Here is a 15955-nt window from a genome sequence, read left to right on the forward strand (position 1 = left end):
GGGCGGGCGGCCTGGGGGCGGGCGGCCAGGGTTAACCGGGGCGGGGCGGGGTGGGGAGTGGGGAGTTGGACGAGGAAGAGGGCCCGGGCCGCGGTACAGTCAGGACGGACTTCCGGAGACCCCGAGGGATAGGTAAACCCGGCGCGCAGCCGGAGGGGCGCTCGGCCCACGGGGTCCAGGGCCCGGGCGCGGAGCGCGTCGGCCATGGGCCGAGTTCGTGCTTTCCGGACCAGGTTGGCCTCAGAGTCCCGGCCCTTTTCCCCCAACCCAACCTGCTAGCCAGCCTGAGCCTCCGGGTCCCCGGCCTCCTTCCCCAACCATGCAGCCCCCTCCGGGAGCTGCCGGTCTGCAGGGAGGGGCTGGTTTGTTGTTGTGTTGGTGCCTCTCGAACTTTAGTTACTGGGATCCCAACCTTTACGATGATTACCAAATTCTCTTTCCACATCTATATTACTTAATGGATATTTTTCTTGAAATTGACTCACTTTTTTAAAAAGCACTTCAATAGGTGCTGCGCACGTTAGAGTCTCCCTAAGCAGTATCCGTGAGATCTTGGGTTTGGTATACTGATTTTTTTTCCTAATACATTTTGAAATGGATACTTAGATATAAAAATTTTTTAAGTTTAAATGTGTACCACGCGAAACCGACTGGTGTACCACACGTGGGAAGCACAGCACTCTATTAGTTTTTACATAAGTTATGGGGATCTGGTTTTAATTCCTGTAGTCTTGGGACTTGACAGTAGTCAACAATGTTTCCTGAGTACCAGCTGTGTGTCAGGCACTGTGCTAGGCACTTGGGAAGAGACCCAGATTAAAATGAATAAGAAGGCTCTGGCCGTGAAGGAGCTCATCATTTTAAGAGGGGAAAAAAAAAAAAGTCTGTATAAGTAACTACAGATACAGAGAATGTTTTGTAGTACAAGTATTATATTTCAATACGGTAGCTTATTAAGATAGAAAATGTATGGGCAAGCCCCAAATCTCTATGGCTTTCAGAGTTGTCACAAAGCAGGATACACTACCCTTGTCATGTCTTTAAAGATTTACAATTACATTGAGTTTAGAGAACAGTTTGAAAATGTGTAAACTGCTCAATAAATTTATGTAACAGTTAAAAATTTAAATGCTGTTAAAATGAAACAGATGTAACATATAAAAGTCAAATAACAGTTAAATACAATTTAAGCAAAATTCTTTTGGTGATAAAAGTGGACATTATTGACACTATCTTGGAAATGTACCTTTAATGAATTCTGGAGGAAAGGATAGAAGTTTTTCTCAGAATCCTAGCATTTTGCCAGAATAGTGTAGTAGAAAGAAGGTGGTGCTTGAGTTGCGTTGTTTCTTAGGAGAGCCTGAGAGCGATATATCTATTCAAAATAATAATAACACTACTTTGGAGACATTTTTCATGCTATAACCTATCATATAATTGGTATCAGATAATTGATGCTGTTGGGTTTGGAGTGTTGGTGAATTTCTAGTAAGTAATTCTCTTTCATTTCCCTCAAGGAGAAGTGCTTTAAATTAAAAGAAAAAAAAAAGGGAGTAGCATGGAACAATAAATTATCTACCTACTGATTAGCAAGAGAGGTACTTTTATGAAGTAGTGATAGGCTTCTGTTAGCTATAAAGATGTTTGGAAAATATAACCTTGGTATAAAAAACATGTTCAGAAGCATGTTTTTACTCCAAACCCAGGTTGGAGAGATTCACTTTAATTGTAGTCACCTTACGTGTTCTATATTTGATTTAAGTATTATGTTTGCTGTGGATTTTATTTGTCCATTGAGTTTTATTAGATGCTAGAAAGCTACTCTGAATACAGTTTGGTGATTGATTGAACACAGTTGAATTGTGTTGACTTTTAGAAGTGCATCTGGTGTTTCGGGAGGTTGGTGGATTCTATGTTAAGTGTTTAGAATACCATTCATAGTTGTTTAGGGAGAGTATTGAGATACTGCCATTAGTAGTTAAGTAATGGCTGCTTTTTCCCCCATCCTTCACAGATTTAGAAGTCAGATTTTAAATATTGAACATTACCTTCCCTTGAGGAAACATTTAGATTTTGTGTGCTACAGCTGAACAAAAAGTGGTGCCTCAAGGAGTGTATTTATTTCTTTTAGATACCCCATGTTACCCCATCACCAGAAGAGTCTGGGCAGAGACTGGACTGCACCGTGGGAGAATCTGCAAAGGTGTTGCTGGAACAGACATATTTCTAGTTGTATGAGGTGGCCTGGACATTATTCTCGTGCTCCTTACCCATACTTCAGTAGTAGGCATTTTTCACTAAATTGGAGACCACCTTGTTTGTTTGAGTCTAGAACTCAGTTTCAGTACTGGAACTGGAGACCTGACAACCTGAGCCAGACATCTTTGATTCATCTCTCTAGTTACATCATGAACTCTGAGGGAGATGAGCCTTCATCAAAACGAAGAAAACACCAAGGTAAAGGTGACATTTATCTTGGTGGAAAAATAGACATAAGCCATAGAGTAATTGAAACTTTCATATTTAATCCTTAAGTAAACCTGCAGGTTTTAGAGGTGTTGGTGTTTATTTTTAGCCAGTAGTTTTCTGTTATGAAAAAGGAAATTCTTTTTTAAAATTAAGACTTTTAAAAAGAAATCTTCAATTAATTGTGTATTTCTGGCAGTAAAAATAGAAGTGACTCTACATATAGACTAAAGTTGGAAAACAAATGGAGGACTAGATTAAAACATTAAGTTTAATTTAAGAATAATTTTCAAATTCAGTGTTTTTGAAACAAAGGTCCTTAGACTTCTTAGAAATTGGTGGATGTATGCTTGGGAGTCCACAGAGCTATTTTAAAAAATTATGTTTTCATTTTTAATGTTAGCTTCATTATATAAGACAAAAGAATTTCCTTAAATAGAAACAATCATAAATGAAAGCTATTTTCTTACAGAATCAGATTTTAGCTTATTAAATTTATATTTCTCATACTGGGGTCAGTAGACATAATCTCGAGAGTCTGTGGGAAGTTTTATCTTTTAACCACATCTTACTCAACTTTGAGACACTTTTTTCTAGATATCTTGATTATTTCTATTTTTCTCATATTCTTCTTACTCTAAACAATTCACTAGGCTCTCTGTGCTGCCAGCCAAGCCCTACCTCCAAAGTATACCTGAGTTGTCTAAGTAAATTTGGAATTGTCTTTCTTACTGAGCTGTGGTTTTCAGTGAAGATCATTCCTCTGAAGATACGAAAATAGGCTGTGTGAGTGTTAATGTGTAGGAAGCTGACCTAAGTTTGTCAAAGGATGGCATTCACAGTGTCTCACCTGGAAGTCAGAGCTAGATGAGTTAGTGCTCTTTCAAGTAGAACTTCCACTACACATTTAAGTAGAAATTCTAAGCACTCAAGAGTGAAGATTTATTTGTATAGCACTTAACCACCACATGTGTTTATAAACAAAGCTTTGTTTGAATGATTAAAAGGTGTATTTAGAGACATTAAAATTAGGTTCCTAAGGACAACGCATACTTTATAAATCTAGGGCTGTATGATGACATGAGATAGCTTCTCATTCACGTATTCATCGTTCATCAGGACGACACACTCCTCTTCTGTTTAGCCTTTTGTTATAAATCAGGTGTGCTCTCAGATGGAGCGGTGGTGTAGTGACACAAGCATGGGCTTAGGAACCGCTCCCTGCTCTCATTCTGCTCCACCACTAATTGTGTGGGTTGGACAGGTCACTGAACCTCTCTGCTCCTTGGTTTCCCAGTGTAAAATAATGCCTACTTTGAAAGCCTGTGGAGGCATGAAGTGAGATATGTCAAAGTGCCTAACACACTGTTGGCTTCATAGTAGGTACTCAGAAAATCCTGGTGGTGTTGTTTTCCCTTTAATGGATGGGGAATTACATTTACATACTGATAAACTTTGATTGCAACCTGACTCTTTATATGTCCGTTCTTCCTAGGTATTGTGAATAAGGAAAATGCTCTTCGTTAAGCCATATTTGTGACTTCTGATATTTCACTAATACTACTTTTCAATCAAGAGAACAGCATTGCTAACTTGCCTATCACTTTAAAGTGGTATTTGAAGGATTTGTGTGACACAATTATGACCTTTTAATTAGGCACCCTAAAAACCCGATCAGGCCTATTGCTTACTTTCTGCTGTGATCACCTTGTTGCTCCTGACATGGAAGGTATATAAGCTTTTGTAGTGTGAATTTATGTTGTGAAGTATGTGAAGGCCAGAGACTATCCACTCTCTCAGTAGTTTTCAAACTGTCTTCCAGGGAACCCTAGCATTCAAACACATTTCTGTATGTTTATCAAAAGCAAATGTGGTCAGCATAAAATGTGTTTACCCCATCATCCCAGCTCCAGTCCCAACATACCAGGGACTGATGGTCATGACATGAAAAGTAATGCCAAAGTGTTATACAAGCTGTAGAAGTCTGAAAGCCAGTGTATTAATTCGATAATCTGATGGTCTCAGCTATTTAAAAATGGAATTGCAAAAAGACTTGGTTACAAACTCTTAATTGCCAGGACTATACAAATCTTAATGCTTTTATATGCCTTTATATATACATATTCTACAAGAAAGTATGAATGATTTTTTTAGACTTTCATCTTTCATATTTCAATGCAGTGGTGCCATCAGGGTAGTGCTGTAAGTTTGTGATGGTAGCTTGCATTTTGTTTGTATGACTAGAGCCCTTTCCATCTCGTATACATATAAAGACTTAATGATTTGTGGCTAAAACCATAGACAGTCCCCAGTTTATGAATGAATTGTGTTCTAGATAATCAGTTCTTAAGAATCAGTTCTGTTTTCCTCATAGAAGCTATGTTATAAATCTCAGGGTAGTTGTGTGGAGTCAGTATAATTTGCTTTAGTTGTGGCCTTTAGGGGTAGGATTCTCCATTTTCAGTGAAGGATAAGGAAGGGGATAGTTTCCTTCTCTTTAGCTCTAGGCTAAATTATGTAATAGTTGAATGCTTTTGTTTAGTTTGGTTTTCTTTCCTTCCACCATTTTTTCTTAGCCTTTCTCCTCAGGCTCCTAGTACCTTCATGGTATCATAATTCCAACTCCCCTGTTCCACCCAGACCTCACTACTCATAAAAATTACCTTCCTCTTCTGTCCTCTGGTCAAAATGCCTATTCCCTCAGGGCAGCAGATATCAGCATTTAGATTTTGAGGGAAGAAACCTGATTAAAGTCAATTTACCAGAGTATATTTTAAAATTTTTACTTCACTGGCATTTTTATAGAGTGTACTGACACTTTTTTCCTTCCAGTTTTATTGAGATATAATTGACATACCAGCCCTGTATAAGCTTAAGTTGTACAGCATAATGATTTGACTTACATACATCATGAAATGATTATCACAGTAAGTTTTGTGAACATTCGTCATTCCACAGAGACACAAAAGTAAAGAAATATTCTTCCCTGTGATGAGGACGCTTAGGATTTACTCTCGTAACAGTTTTGCTATAGAACACACCACAGTGCTCATTACATTGCTCATGTTGTACATCACATCCCTAGTATTTATTCATCTTATAACTGGAGGCTTGTACCTTTTGACTGCCCTCAACCAGTTCCCTCTCCCCACTAGAGTGTGTTGATATTCTGACTGTAAATATACCGTCATTGTAGAAGATTTGGAAAAATCTACCACAATCCTTCCTCTCAGAGACAATTGCGGATATGGGGAGGGGGAAGGGTGAGCTCTGATAGGGCGAGAGAGAGGCATGGACATATATATACTAACAAACGTAAGGTAGATAGCCAGTGGGAAGCAGCCGCATGGCACAGGGATACTGGCTAGGTGCTTTGTGACCGCCTGGAGGGGTGGGATAGCGAGGGTGGGAGGGAGGGAGACGAAGAGGGAAGAGATATGGGAACATATGTATATGTATAACTGATTCACTTTGTTATAAAGCAGAAACTAACACACCATTGTAAAGCAATTATACCGCAATAAAGATGTTAAAAAAAAAAAAAAACAAAGAAAAAAACAGTGGTATGTTTCCCTTTAGTCTTTTTTCCCCTATATATAAAATATTTTTCTTCAATTTAATTTTTAATTGGTGAAATTTTAGGGATTGTCTTCCAGTGAAATGAAAACCTTCTTTCAGGAAAAGGGAGATATTCTAGGGCTCAGATTTTTTTCATATCATCGAATCATTCTCAAAAGTCCATCTTCAGATCTTTTTGTTTCCCAAGTTCATCCCGTTTCTTGTTTTTCCCTTCTTTTGAGCTTATAGATTCTCTAAAATGTTCCACATTTTTTTTCATGGCTTTCATGGCAGTAAGAGTATCCTCTTTAAAGGTGGGGTGAGGAAGACAAGATCAAAAGGGGTGTGTGTGTGTCTGTGTATATATACATATATATAAACATATATACTTAGTGGTGTGTGTCTGTATCTATAGTGATACACATATATATATATATATATTTATTTTTAGTAGGCATTTCTAAGTCAAAGACTGCCTATAATTGCACAATCTCATGCTATTTGATCCTCTTCTCATAACTTTATCAGGGTACACTGTGTCTTTGCAGAATATAAACTATCACACATTCCTGGTTGCTGCATGCTAGGTTTGTCAGTCAGGCATCATCATTTACTAGCATTCTGTAGCTGTGTTACATTTAACTTTTGCTTTGATGTGCATTAAAAATATTTCTTTTGCTTATTTTGTTTGCATTCTTCCAGTAAATACTGCTTCCATTTATTGTCATTATATACCCTTCATTCATGTCTAAACCAGATTTCTCAGATGAATTGTTTCTGGAACTTAGTTAAGCATTTGATGATCTTATCATACTAATAGGTGATAAAATACAATGTGAAATCACTTTATTGAAAGGCCAGCTGTGACATACAAATATATTATCATGGTTATGAAGTTGCTGAGCATGTCTGCGGCAGAGCCACTTCGTAACCATGGGGAAGTGAGAAACCGTGACCCCAATATAGTCAGTTTTATTAACACACACTCTCAGCCTCCAAAATGACTTGCTAGACCCTTTTAAACTGTTTTGTACCTCTTGGTCAGTCAGTGTATCATTTTACTGCCTTTGTAATCAATTTGATGACAACTTCTAGTTATTAAGTACTACATTGCCATTTCCTAGGGAAAAACATTCTGTTCATTGCCTATAGGAATGTTTAAAAGGCAAGAAAATACTTATATACAGGAAAAATATGATCCGTTTTTTATTAATTCTTTGTATTTTATCTAATATATTTTAACAGGCACAATAAAACGCGATTGGGAATATATATGTAACCATAATAAAGAAAAAACGAAGATCCTAGGAGACAGAAATGATGACCCCATATGTGAAGACAGTGAGAACAAGTTTGACTTTTCAGTGATGTCCTATAATATACTTTCTCAAGATTTATTGGAAGACAATTCACACCTTTATAAACACTGCCAGCGGCCAGTATTACACTGGAGTTTTAGGTTTCCCAATATTCTGAAAGAAATTAAACACTTTGATGCAGATGTAAGTACAAAATATCATCAAAATTCTTCACATAAGGAAGAGTTGGATTCATTTCTGAACTAAATGGTTTTATCCCTTTTGTTTGTAGGGTAAGAAGGGAAGACATTAAGTATAGTGATGAGGGAACTCTCTGGCGGTCCAGTGGTTAGGACTCTGCACTTTCACTGCCGAGGGCCTGGTCGGGGAACTAAGATCCCACAAGCCACAGCGTGGCCCCAAAATAAATAATATATAAATATAGTGATGGAACAGTTTTTAACAAGGTATCATAACTTCGGAGGAATAACTTGCTAATGGTTGTTGATATAAATAATTATATAATGTTTCAAATAAGATCCAAAAAGTTTTAAGCATCGATCAGTTTTGAGACAGGGACTGGCACCATATTAAGTATTCAGTAAATATTTCCTTTGATTCAAAATTTAAATAATTCGTGCAAAAATTTACTTAGATGATAGCATTCGAAAAATTATCTCTTAAGAAGGGACTAGGGGCTTCCCTGGTGGCGAGTCCGCCTGCCAATGGATTAAGAATCTGCCTGCCAATGCAGGAGACACGGGTTCGAGCCCTGGCCTGGGAAGATCCCACATACCGTGGAGCAACTAAGCCCGTGGCCACAACTACTGAGCCTGCACTCTAGAGCCCGTGCGCCACAACTACTGAGCCCACATGCCACAACTATTGAGCCCATGTGCCACAACTACTGAAGCCTGTCCACCTAGAATCCATGCTCCACAACAAAAGAAGCCACAGCAATAAGCCCGTGCACCACAACGAAGAGTAGCCCCTGCTCGCCGCAACTATAGAAAAGCTTGTGTGCAGCAGTGAAGACCCAGTGCAGCCAAAAATAAATTAAATAAAATAAATTTTTTTAAAAAAAGGACTAGAAGGATTTAGTACTAATGAACATGTAAATTCAGGAAAAATATTCCAACATATAAATTATAAATATTTCCTTTGGTAAATACCAGTTTTGGATAATAACAGGGCTTCATGTGATTAAAGGTCAGGGTTTTGGGGGCTGATCAGATTTGGAGACATTAATTTGATAGATCTATACATTACAAGAAAAGAAAATTTTTTATTTCAGCTTTCATCAGGTTTTTAGAATTTTAGAAACCTATTTTTAAAGACAAAAGCACCAGAAAATTCATATCTGCATATTTTTGTTTTAATTCAAGCCATTTTTTTTCTTTTAAGGTACTTTGTTTGCAAGAAGTGCAAGAAGATCATTATGGAACAGAGATCAGACCAAGTTTGGAATCATTGGGTACAGTGTAACTTTTACTTTAGCCAGATTTACTTAATGGGTTGTTAAAGTATAACTTGCTAATAACAAAGATGTTGGTGTATTTGGACCTAAAATCTTAATTTTGAAAAAACTTAATATGCATTTCAAAAGGTCAGGAAAAGATTGAGGTATATCAAATGGGACCTTTTGTGTTAATACATAATTTTAATTCGGATGGAAAGGTATGCAAGAATCTCTTAATAGCTTCCTTTCCAGGAGTTGCTTTGCCTACTCCCAGAGCCCTAAGGTTCTGAGTTCCATGAGATCTGGGACCATCGTGTCTAGTTCATCATCATATAATACCAGTGTCCACCGTGTGTAATGGATAGAAGCTGAAAATCTGTTTGGTGAGTCAATACCTCTAGAAACAGGTTGTCTGTTTGAGAAATGCTGCCTACTTCGCATTCATTCATGCAGCAAATATTGATATTTTTTGAGTGCCTACTGTACACCATGCACTGTTCTAGGCAGTGGGAATACAGTAGTGAGCAAAACAGCTAACAATCTCTGCCCTTGGGCAGCATACATTCTAGTGGAGAAAGGCCAAGAATAAACTGAACAAACAAGTAAATAGTGCCTTAGGTAATGGTAGTTTTCTGGAGAAAAGCAAATGGGTCAGGTTTCAGTTTTAAACAAAATGATCAGAGAAGGTAACATTTGAGTAAAGACAAAGGAGGTGAAGGAACAAGCCATGGCTAGAGCTTTCCAGGTAGTGGAGATAGCAAAGGAAAGGCACTGAGGTTGGAGTGCCTTAAGGCAAGTGAAGCTGCTGTGTGTGGAGTGGAGCAAGCGGGGAAGAATTAGAGGCAAAAAGGTGAGAGATACGGGGTTGGGGGCGGTGAGGGGGCAGATTACTGTAAGGCCTCACTGTCTTTGTCATGACTCTGACTTTTGTTAGGATGGAAATGAGAATGGTGATAATGTACACGTATGTAACCTTGAAGTCTGCCAGTAAAAAAATCTGTTTGACCCAGTCTCAGACTTTTTTGATTCTAACACTTATTAACATCCTACATTACTAATGTTTTGCAGAATACACTTTGGTAAACATTGTTCAAAAAATTAGGAGACCTGTGTTTTGCCATATATATAATTTTTTGTGTGTGTGGCAAAACACAGTTCTTCTAATACTTACATATATAAAAAACCAGCCATCTTCGTTTAAAATTTTTTTCTTTCCTCTAGGTTATCACTGTGAATACAAGATGCGGACAGGAAGGAAACCTGATGGCTGTGCCATTTGCTTCAAACATTCCAAATTTTCCCTCTTATCAGTGAACCCAGTGGAATTCTACCGCCGTGACGTTCCTCTATTGGACAGAGACAATGTTGGATTAGTGTTACTCTTGCAGCCCAAAATCCCAAGTGCTGCCTGCCCCGCGATCTGTGTGGCTAACACACATCTGTTGTATAACCCAAGGCGAGGTGATATTAAACTGACCCAACTGGCAATGCTTCTGGCAGAGATTTCCAGTGTTGCCCATCAGAAAGATGGCAGCTTCTGCCCCATTGTTATGTGTGGTGACTTTAATTCTGTTCCTGGTTCTCCACTGTATAGTTTTATAAAGGAAGGGAAATTGAATTATGAAGGACTTGCCATAGGAAAGGTATGTGCTTGCTTCCTCATTATTAGGAGGTGGACTTAGTCTCTCTCTTCATTGTAAAGTGAGGGTAGTCATCACAGGGCTGTTTGAAAACCTTGATGAGTCAGTACCCTCACTTTACCAACCTGTGATGATGAGCTACGGCTACTGGTAAGTAATTATATTTACTTGAGTGAACTTCACCTATTGAATTTCCATCTATTTGTGGCAACATTCTGCTTGGAGGAATCGACAGGCAGTAAAAAATTCAGAGTGGGGGAGGAGAGGAAAAATGAAAGCATTGACACACATGAGTACTGCATAAATAAGGAACTGCTTACAGGTGGCAGAATAGAATTGTGAATGCTGGATGTGGGCAACATAGTTGGCAAAACAGTAATTTAGTATTTATTATATAAGCTTCCCTTTATACGGTGATAAATATTTTAATTCTTCAGCTGAGTGTAATTTATCCCATGTTTTTATTTTAATTGTACTTTCTTTTGCTTACTTTAGATTATTTCATCTTCGGTATATTTAACCAAACTAAGCTCTCCACCACTGAGTTTTGAATGATAGTTTAAAATTTTATAAGAGTTGATCTCTCTTAGTATTTTATGTAGCAGGAAATATATTGCAGGTAGTAAAAAAGGAGGAGCAGTATTAGTCCAAAACTATAGATCGTTTAGATTTCCAAATTAGACAAAAACATGCATAGGAAAAGATTTCCATTTACATGTAAATAATAAGTGCTTTCTGAACTGTATTTGAACAAGATTTCATAAGCACAAATAATCAATGTAATGAATAAAGGGTAATATTTACCATTCTTGGATTCCCTTTTATCTAAGAAATAAACTTTTCAGTACACAGACTATTTAAAATCTATTCACCTAAGATACCTGTTGAAATTTTGTTTAGGTATCTGGCCAGGAACAGTCTTCACGGGGACAAAGAATTTTATCTATTCCAATTTGGCCCCCAAACCTAGGTATCTCACAGAACTGTGTGTATGAGGTACAGCAGGTACCAAAAGTAGAAAAGACAGGTAAGTGTTTGCGATACATTTTGGCAGTCTTCTTGATAATAGTGTTCCATTTGAAGACATAAAACTAAATTTTTTTAAGGGATAACATCTCAGTGATGAATATTCATATATAAAAGCATATAGTTGTTTGCTTATTCCTTTTTTTTTAAGAGCTCTAAATTTACCTTTTTAACATTCAGCTTCCAAAATTATCTTTGCGTGAATTACTTGCATGTTGCTTTGAAATGTTTGTGTTTTATTTTTGCTAATTCTGGAGACCATCAAAACATAGATACCAGAATGAACCATTTAACTAGGCATCTGTCTAAACTAGATATGTCTTAAATGTTGTTCCTAGAGTAAAAGGACTATACTAAGGCAAGCTAGAACAAAACAATACATTGATAGTATAAATATATTTCCCTTTGTTCTTACAGACAGTGATCTGACACAAACACAGCTGGACAAAACAGAGGTCCTAGTAACAGCTGAAAAGTGAGTTTTGGAAAGCAACAATAGACATTTGCTGACTTTAGTTGAGTAAAGAAATCACTTGGATGAAAAATGAAGTTGATGATATTTTATGCTGGTGAAGAATGCTGGCTCTTAAGTCAAATAGACCTGAGTTCCAACCTTGACTTTGCTACTTTTTAGCTGTGTGATTTTTTGGGCAAGAAATTTAACATCTCTAAGGTTCAGTTTCTTTATCTATAATTTGGCTTGTTGTGAAGATTAGATGAGACAAAGCATGTAAAGCTCAATGTTTGACATACAATAGTACGTGCTTAAGCCCTTCTGTTTATAGAAGCAGCTTGTCCATGAACCTGAACAGGCTAGTAAATTTATTATCTTTGAAATTTATTGCTATTACATATTTAAACAAAGGTCAAGATCACAGAAAAATATCTTTCAGATTTCAAGAGGACCTTTAGCCTCCTTTGACTTACTGGATCTTGAAATAAATCTATAGGAGAATTGATCCAAAAAAGAATATGTCTGTAGAAAAGACAATTACCTATACGTATCTCTTAAACTACAGGAAAAGGTCATCAGAGGTATAGCTGGGTGAAGATGCCTGGATTTCTTTTTATTAAAGAATCATGAATGTTTAGGGCTGTGGTTGAGAAACAGATGTATATTAATACAACAGGATGGAGACTTAAATCTTGTCCCTTGGGAGATTCTTGAAATGTCTTGATTGTTTCATTATCGTGCTCTTTTATAACTTTGACTTTCGTTTAACATTTAAATTTTCTCATTCTTTTTATCTGCTTTCTCCTCAGTCTTATTTTATTTTGTATATCTTGTTTTGGGAAAATGTCTCATATATAAGAATTAGTAAGAAAGCAATTTTTTTGAATTTTTGAAAAAGAATATATAAAAATCTGTGATTAAAACTTTCAAAGTAAAAACTTCCCTGAGTAAGATTAATAAAAGGGTTACTCTTACTAACAACTACTTAGTTTTGAGTAATTCTAAAATCTTTTTATAACAAAATGGGGTATAAGAAAAGATTCTTTTAAGTATCTATATAAATACAGTGTGTGTGTACACATAGCTTTTATCTGTAAACTGAAATGTTGGTAGTAAGATAACAGTTTGCAGGAGACCTATTTTACATTTTAAAATATTGTAAATATAAGTCCTTAGACATAAAAAGTTGCTAAAACTTGGAAGTAGAGCATCTTGAAGCAATTACCTTTGCTTATTGACATATGAGCTCTTTAAAAGCAGAGCAACAGCTTTATTTGTGTATTCTCAGCGCATAAGATGAGATAGTGCCTGGGACTTAGTACGTGCTTGGTAAATGTTTGTTGGGTGAATTAGAAAAAAGGTTTTTTTAAATTTTGTTTTCTTTTGTGGCATAAAAGATCCTTAAAATTCATGATGTGTTAGTAGGAAATGATTTTTAAACCTTTTACCCATAACATTATATGTATTTGTAGTGTGGGGTAAATGTAAACCATTATAGAAGCTGTTTTAAGATACGGTATGAGGGAATTCCCTGGCGGTCCAGTGGTTAGGACTACACGCTCTCAGAGGGCCCAGGTTCAATCCCTGGTCAGGGAACTAAGATCCCGCAAGCTGTGCAGTAAAGCCAAAAAAAAAAAAAGATGCAGTACAAAATTATCTCGTATACCATACCAAGAACAGTCATGGTAAAATATAACCCCTCTAACATCAGAAGTCTGTTAGTTCTAAATAGCATTCCTAAAGGCCACTTTAATTTTCCTTCTTAAAAACAACAAAAAACTTATAAATTGTTTAAGAATATGTGTTCATTCGCAAGTGAAGTCTCTCAAATATGTTATAATTAATTTTAAAAGTCACATTAGTCGGTTAAGTATTGAGCTCCCCACTCGCACCCCACCCCATGTATCACAGCTCTGTTAATGGGTTTTGGATATCACTGCATGAATAAAGGAATGCAAAATTGTGATATGGTCTATTTAAATAAAGATTGTCCTAATGTCTGGTTTTGTCTGGAAATTAAGTGAAAAAGTGGTTTAAATAGGAGGAATTATAAAAATCATGAAGAGCTTGATGCTAAATAATTTTTCTTTTCAATTTAGATTATCTTCAAAGTTACAGCACCATTTCAGCTTGTCGTCTGTTTATTCACATTATTTTCCTGACACTGGAATTCCAGAAGTGACCACCTGTCATTCCCGAAGTGCCATAACTGTGGATTATATTTTCTATTCTGCTGAAAAGGAAGGTGTTGCTGGGCAGCCAGGTAAAGAATGCATGTAATCTTAAATTCTGCTTGAGAACACAGTAACTAAAACTTCAGGGCTAAAGTTGAGAAAGCTAGCTAAACATCTAGATGTTTAGATTTAGAAATTAAAAATATTTTAAAATTGGTAATATATTTGGCAGATTGGTGATATATTTGAGTAAATCAGTTTATCACCTACAAAAGTTGGAGGCAGTGGAACACCTCAAAGCAAATTATTACCCAAGAATTATATCCTCAGCTCTACCCTCCAGTCCCAGTCGGCTTCTGAGGTAGAGTACAGATCTTTCATATTGCCCTTTGGTTTCACTCTCCATACATTGATGTTTTTCTTGTGACAGCAACATCATACAGTTTTGTACTTAAATTTTACTGAAGTATGCCACCTTCATTGTAGGGCCTTGCTTGTACTGCCAACAATTGACAGTTTTGTCATGTTGAGCCTGGAATATTGGTTCTTCCTGGAAAGAGAAGTCTATAATATATGTGTTTTCAAAAAGCAAAGGTGATAACATACTCTTCCTTGTATGATTCAATGAAAACAAGATTTTTTTTTTTTTTTTTTTTGTGGTACACGGGCCTCTCACTGTTGCGGCGTCTCCCGTTGCGGAGCACAGGCTCCGGACGCGCAGGCTCAGAGGCCATGGCTCACAGGCCCAGCCCACATGCTCCGCGACATGTGGGATCCTCCCGGACCGGGGCACGAACCCGTGTCCCCTGCATCGGCAGGCAGACTCTCAACCACTGCACCACCAGGGAAGCCCGAGATTTTAAATACTAATCAGAGGACTTAACATGGAGAAGAAAGTGCCATTTAAAGTAACTGGAAGTCAAAAATATATTCAGAAAACTGAAAATCCTAAATGTGGACAGCTATTTTGTTTTTCCTGATTTTCCCTTTTTCTTTTCCTTTTTCTTGTTTCAGTGCTACTTTTCTTTTCCCATCTGTCTGTTTGTTTTCTCCTTCACAAGGATAACCTCACTAGTAACATTCAGGAGGTGGTTTACTCCTCTCTGCTAGATCAACTCTGCAAAATAAGCTTGCTTTGAATTTGTAGTAAGGTTCTGGTAGTTGTCATACTGAAGAACACTCACTAGGTGGCAGAAGTGTGCCATGGACCAGCATCGCTAATGTTAACATTAAGAGCACATCCTCTTCCATGGGTACTGAGTGTCTGGGACCAAACTATACTAATTTATTCTGCAGTCACCTCATAAACGTCCTACTCAGATGTGGCTTGGTCTGTCTGATTTTATACAACTACAGAAAGGTTGATGGGTGAATTTCTTAGGTAGTTGTCAATCTCAAATTATTCTTAACATCTTATGTGTTGCATTGATATTTTCTTCTAAAGATTATTTGCAGAAGTTGAAATGGAAAAAAAGTCTGAAATAGAAAAAAACAAGCATCTGAAACTTCTGTTTGTTAGAGAATTATAATTAGGTTATATTGCAATAAAAATTTAACCATATTCTAAAAACTGTTTCATATTAGACTTCCAGAAGGGTGTCAAGCTATATATCATTGTTGTTTTAAAAGAAAAAAAAGATTTGTATGATTTACAGTAACCTGTTGTTTCACTAAATATGTATATGTTTCTTTAATATAGGAGCCGAAGTTGCTTTGGTTGGTGGCTTGAAACTTCTAGCTAGACTGTCACTTCTTACAGAACAAGACTTATGGACTGTTAATGGACTTCCAAACGAAAATAACTCTTCGGATCATCTGCCTTTATTGGCTAAATTCAGACTTGAGCTCTGACTCCTTTTTTTTTTTTTTTTTTTTTCGGG

At 36.9% G+C, this 15955-nt stretch overlaps 1 protein-coding gene across 1 annotated transcript in view; it reads left to right on the forward strand.

Annotated features, from left to right (window-relative positions):
• ANGEL2 (angel homolog 2) overlaps positions 1-15926 on the forward strand; it is a 20760-nt gene extending 4834 nt beyond the window's left edge. The window contains exons 2-9 of the mRNA XM_007451297.1: positions 2132-2457; positions 7270-7526; positions 8727-8796; positions 10003-10424; positions 11322-11448; positions 11865-11922; positions 14001-14164; positions 15775-15926. Of these exons, the coding sequence (XP_007451359.1) occupies positions 2132-2457; positions 7270-7526; positions 8727-8796; positions 10003-10424; positions 11322-11448; positions 11865-11922; positions 14001-14164; positions 15775-15926 (1576 nt within the window). The remainder of the gene's footprint in view (positions 1-2131; positions 2458-7269; positions 7527-8726; positions 8797-10002; positions 10425-11321; positions 11449-11864; positions 11923-14000; positions 14165-15774) is intronic.
• Positions 15927-15955: the final 29 nt, after the last annotated feature.

Source organism: Lipotes vexillifer, unplaced genomic scaffold (genome assembly GCF_000442215.2).
Source record: "Lipotes vexillifer unplaced genomic scaffold, Lipotes_vexillifer_v1.1 scaffold570, whole genome shotgun sequence".
Taxonomy (NCBI): Eukaryota; Metazoa; Chordata; class Mammalia; order Artiodactyla; family Lipotidae; genus Lipotes; species Lipotes vexillifer.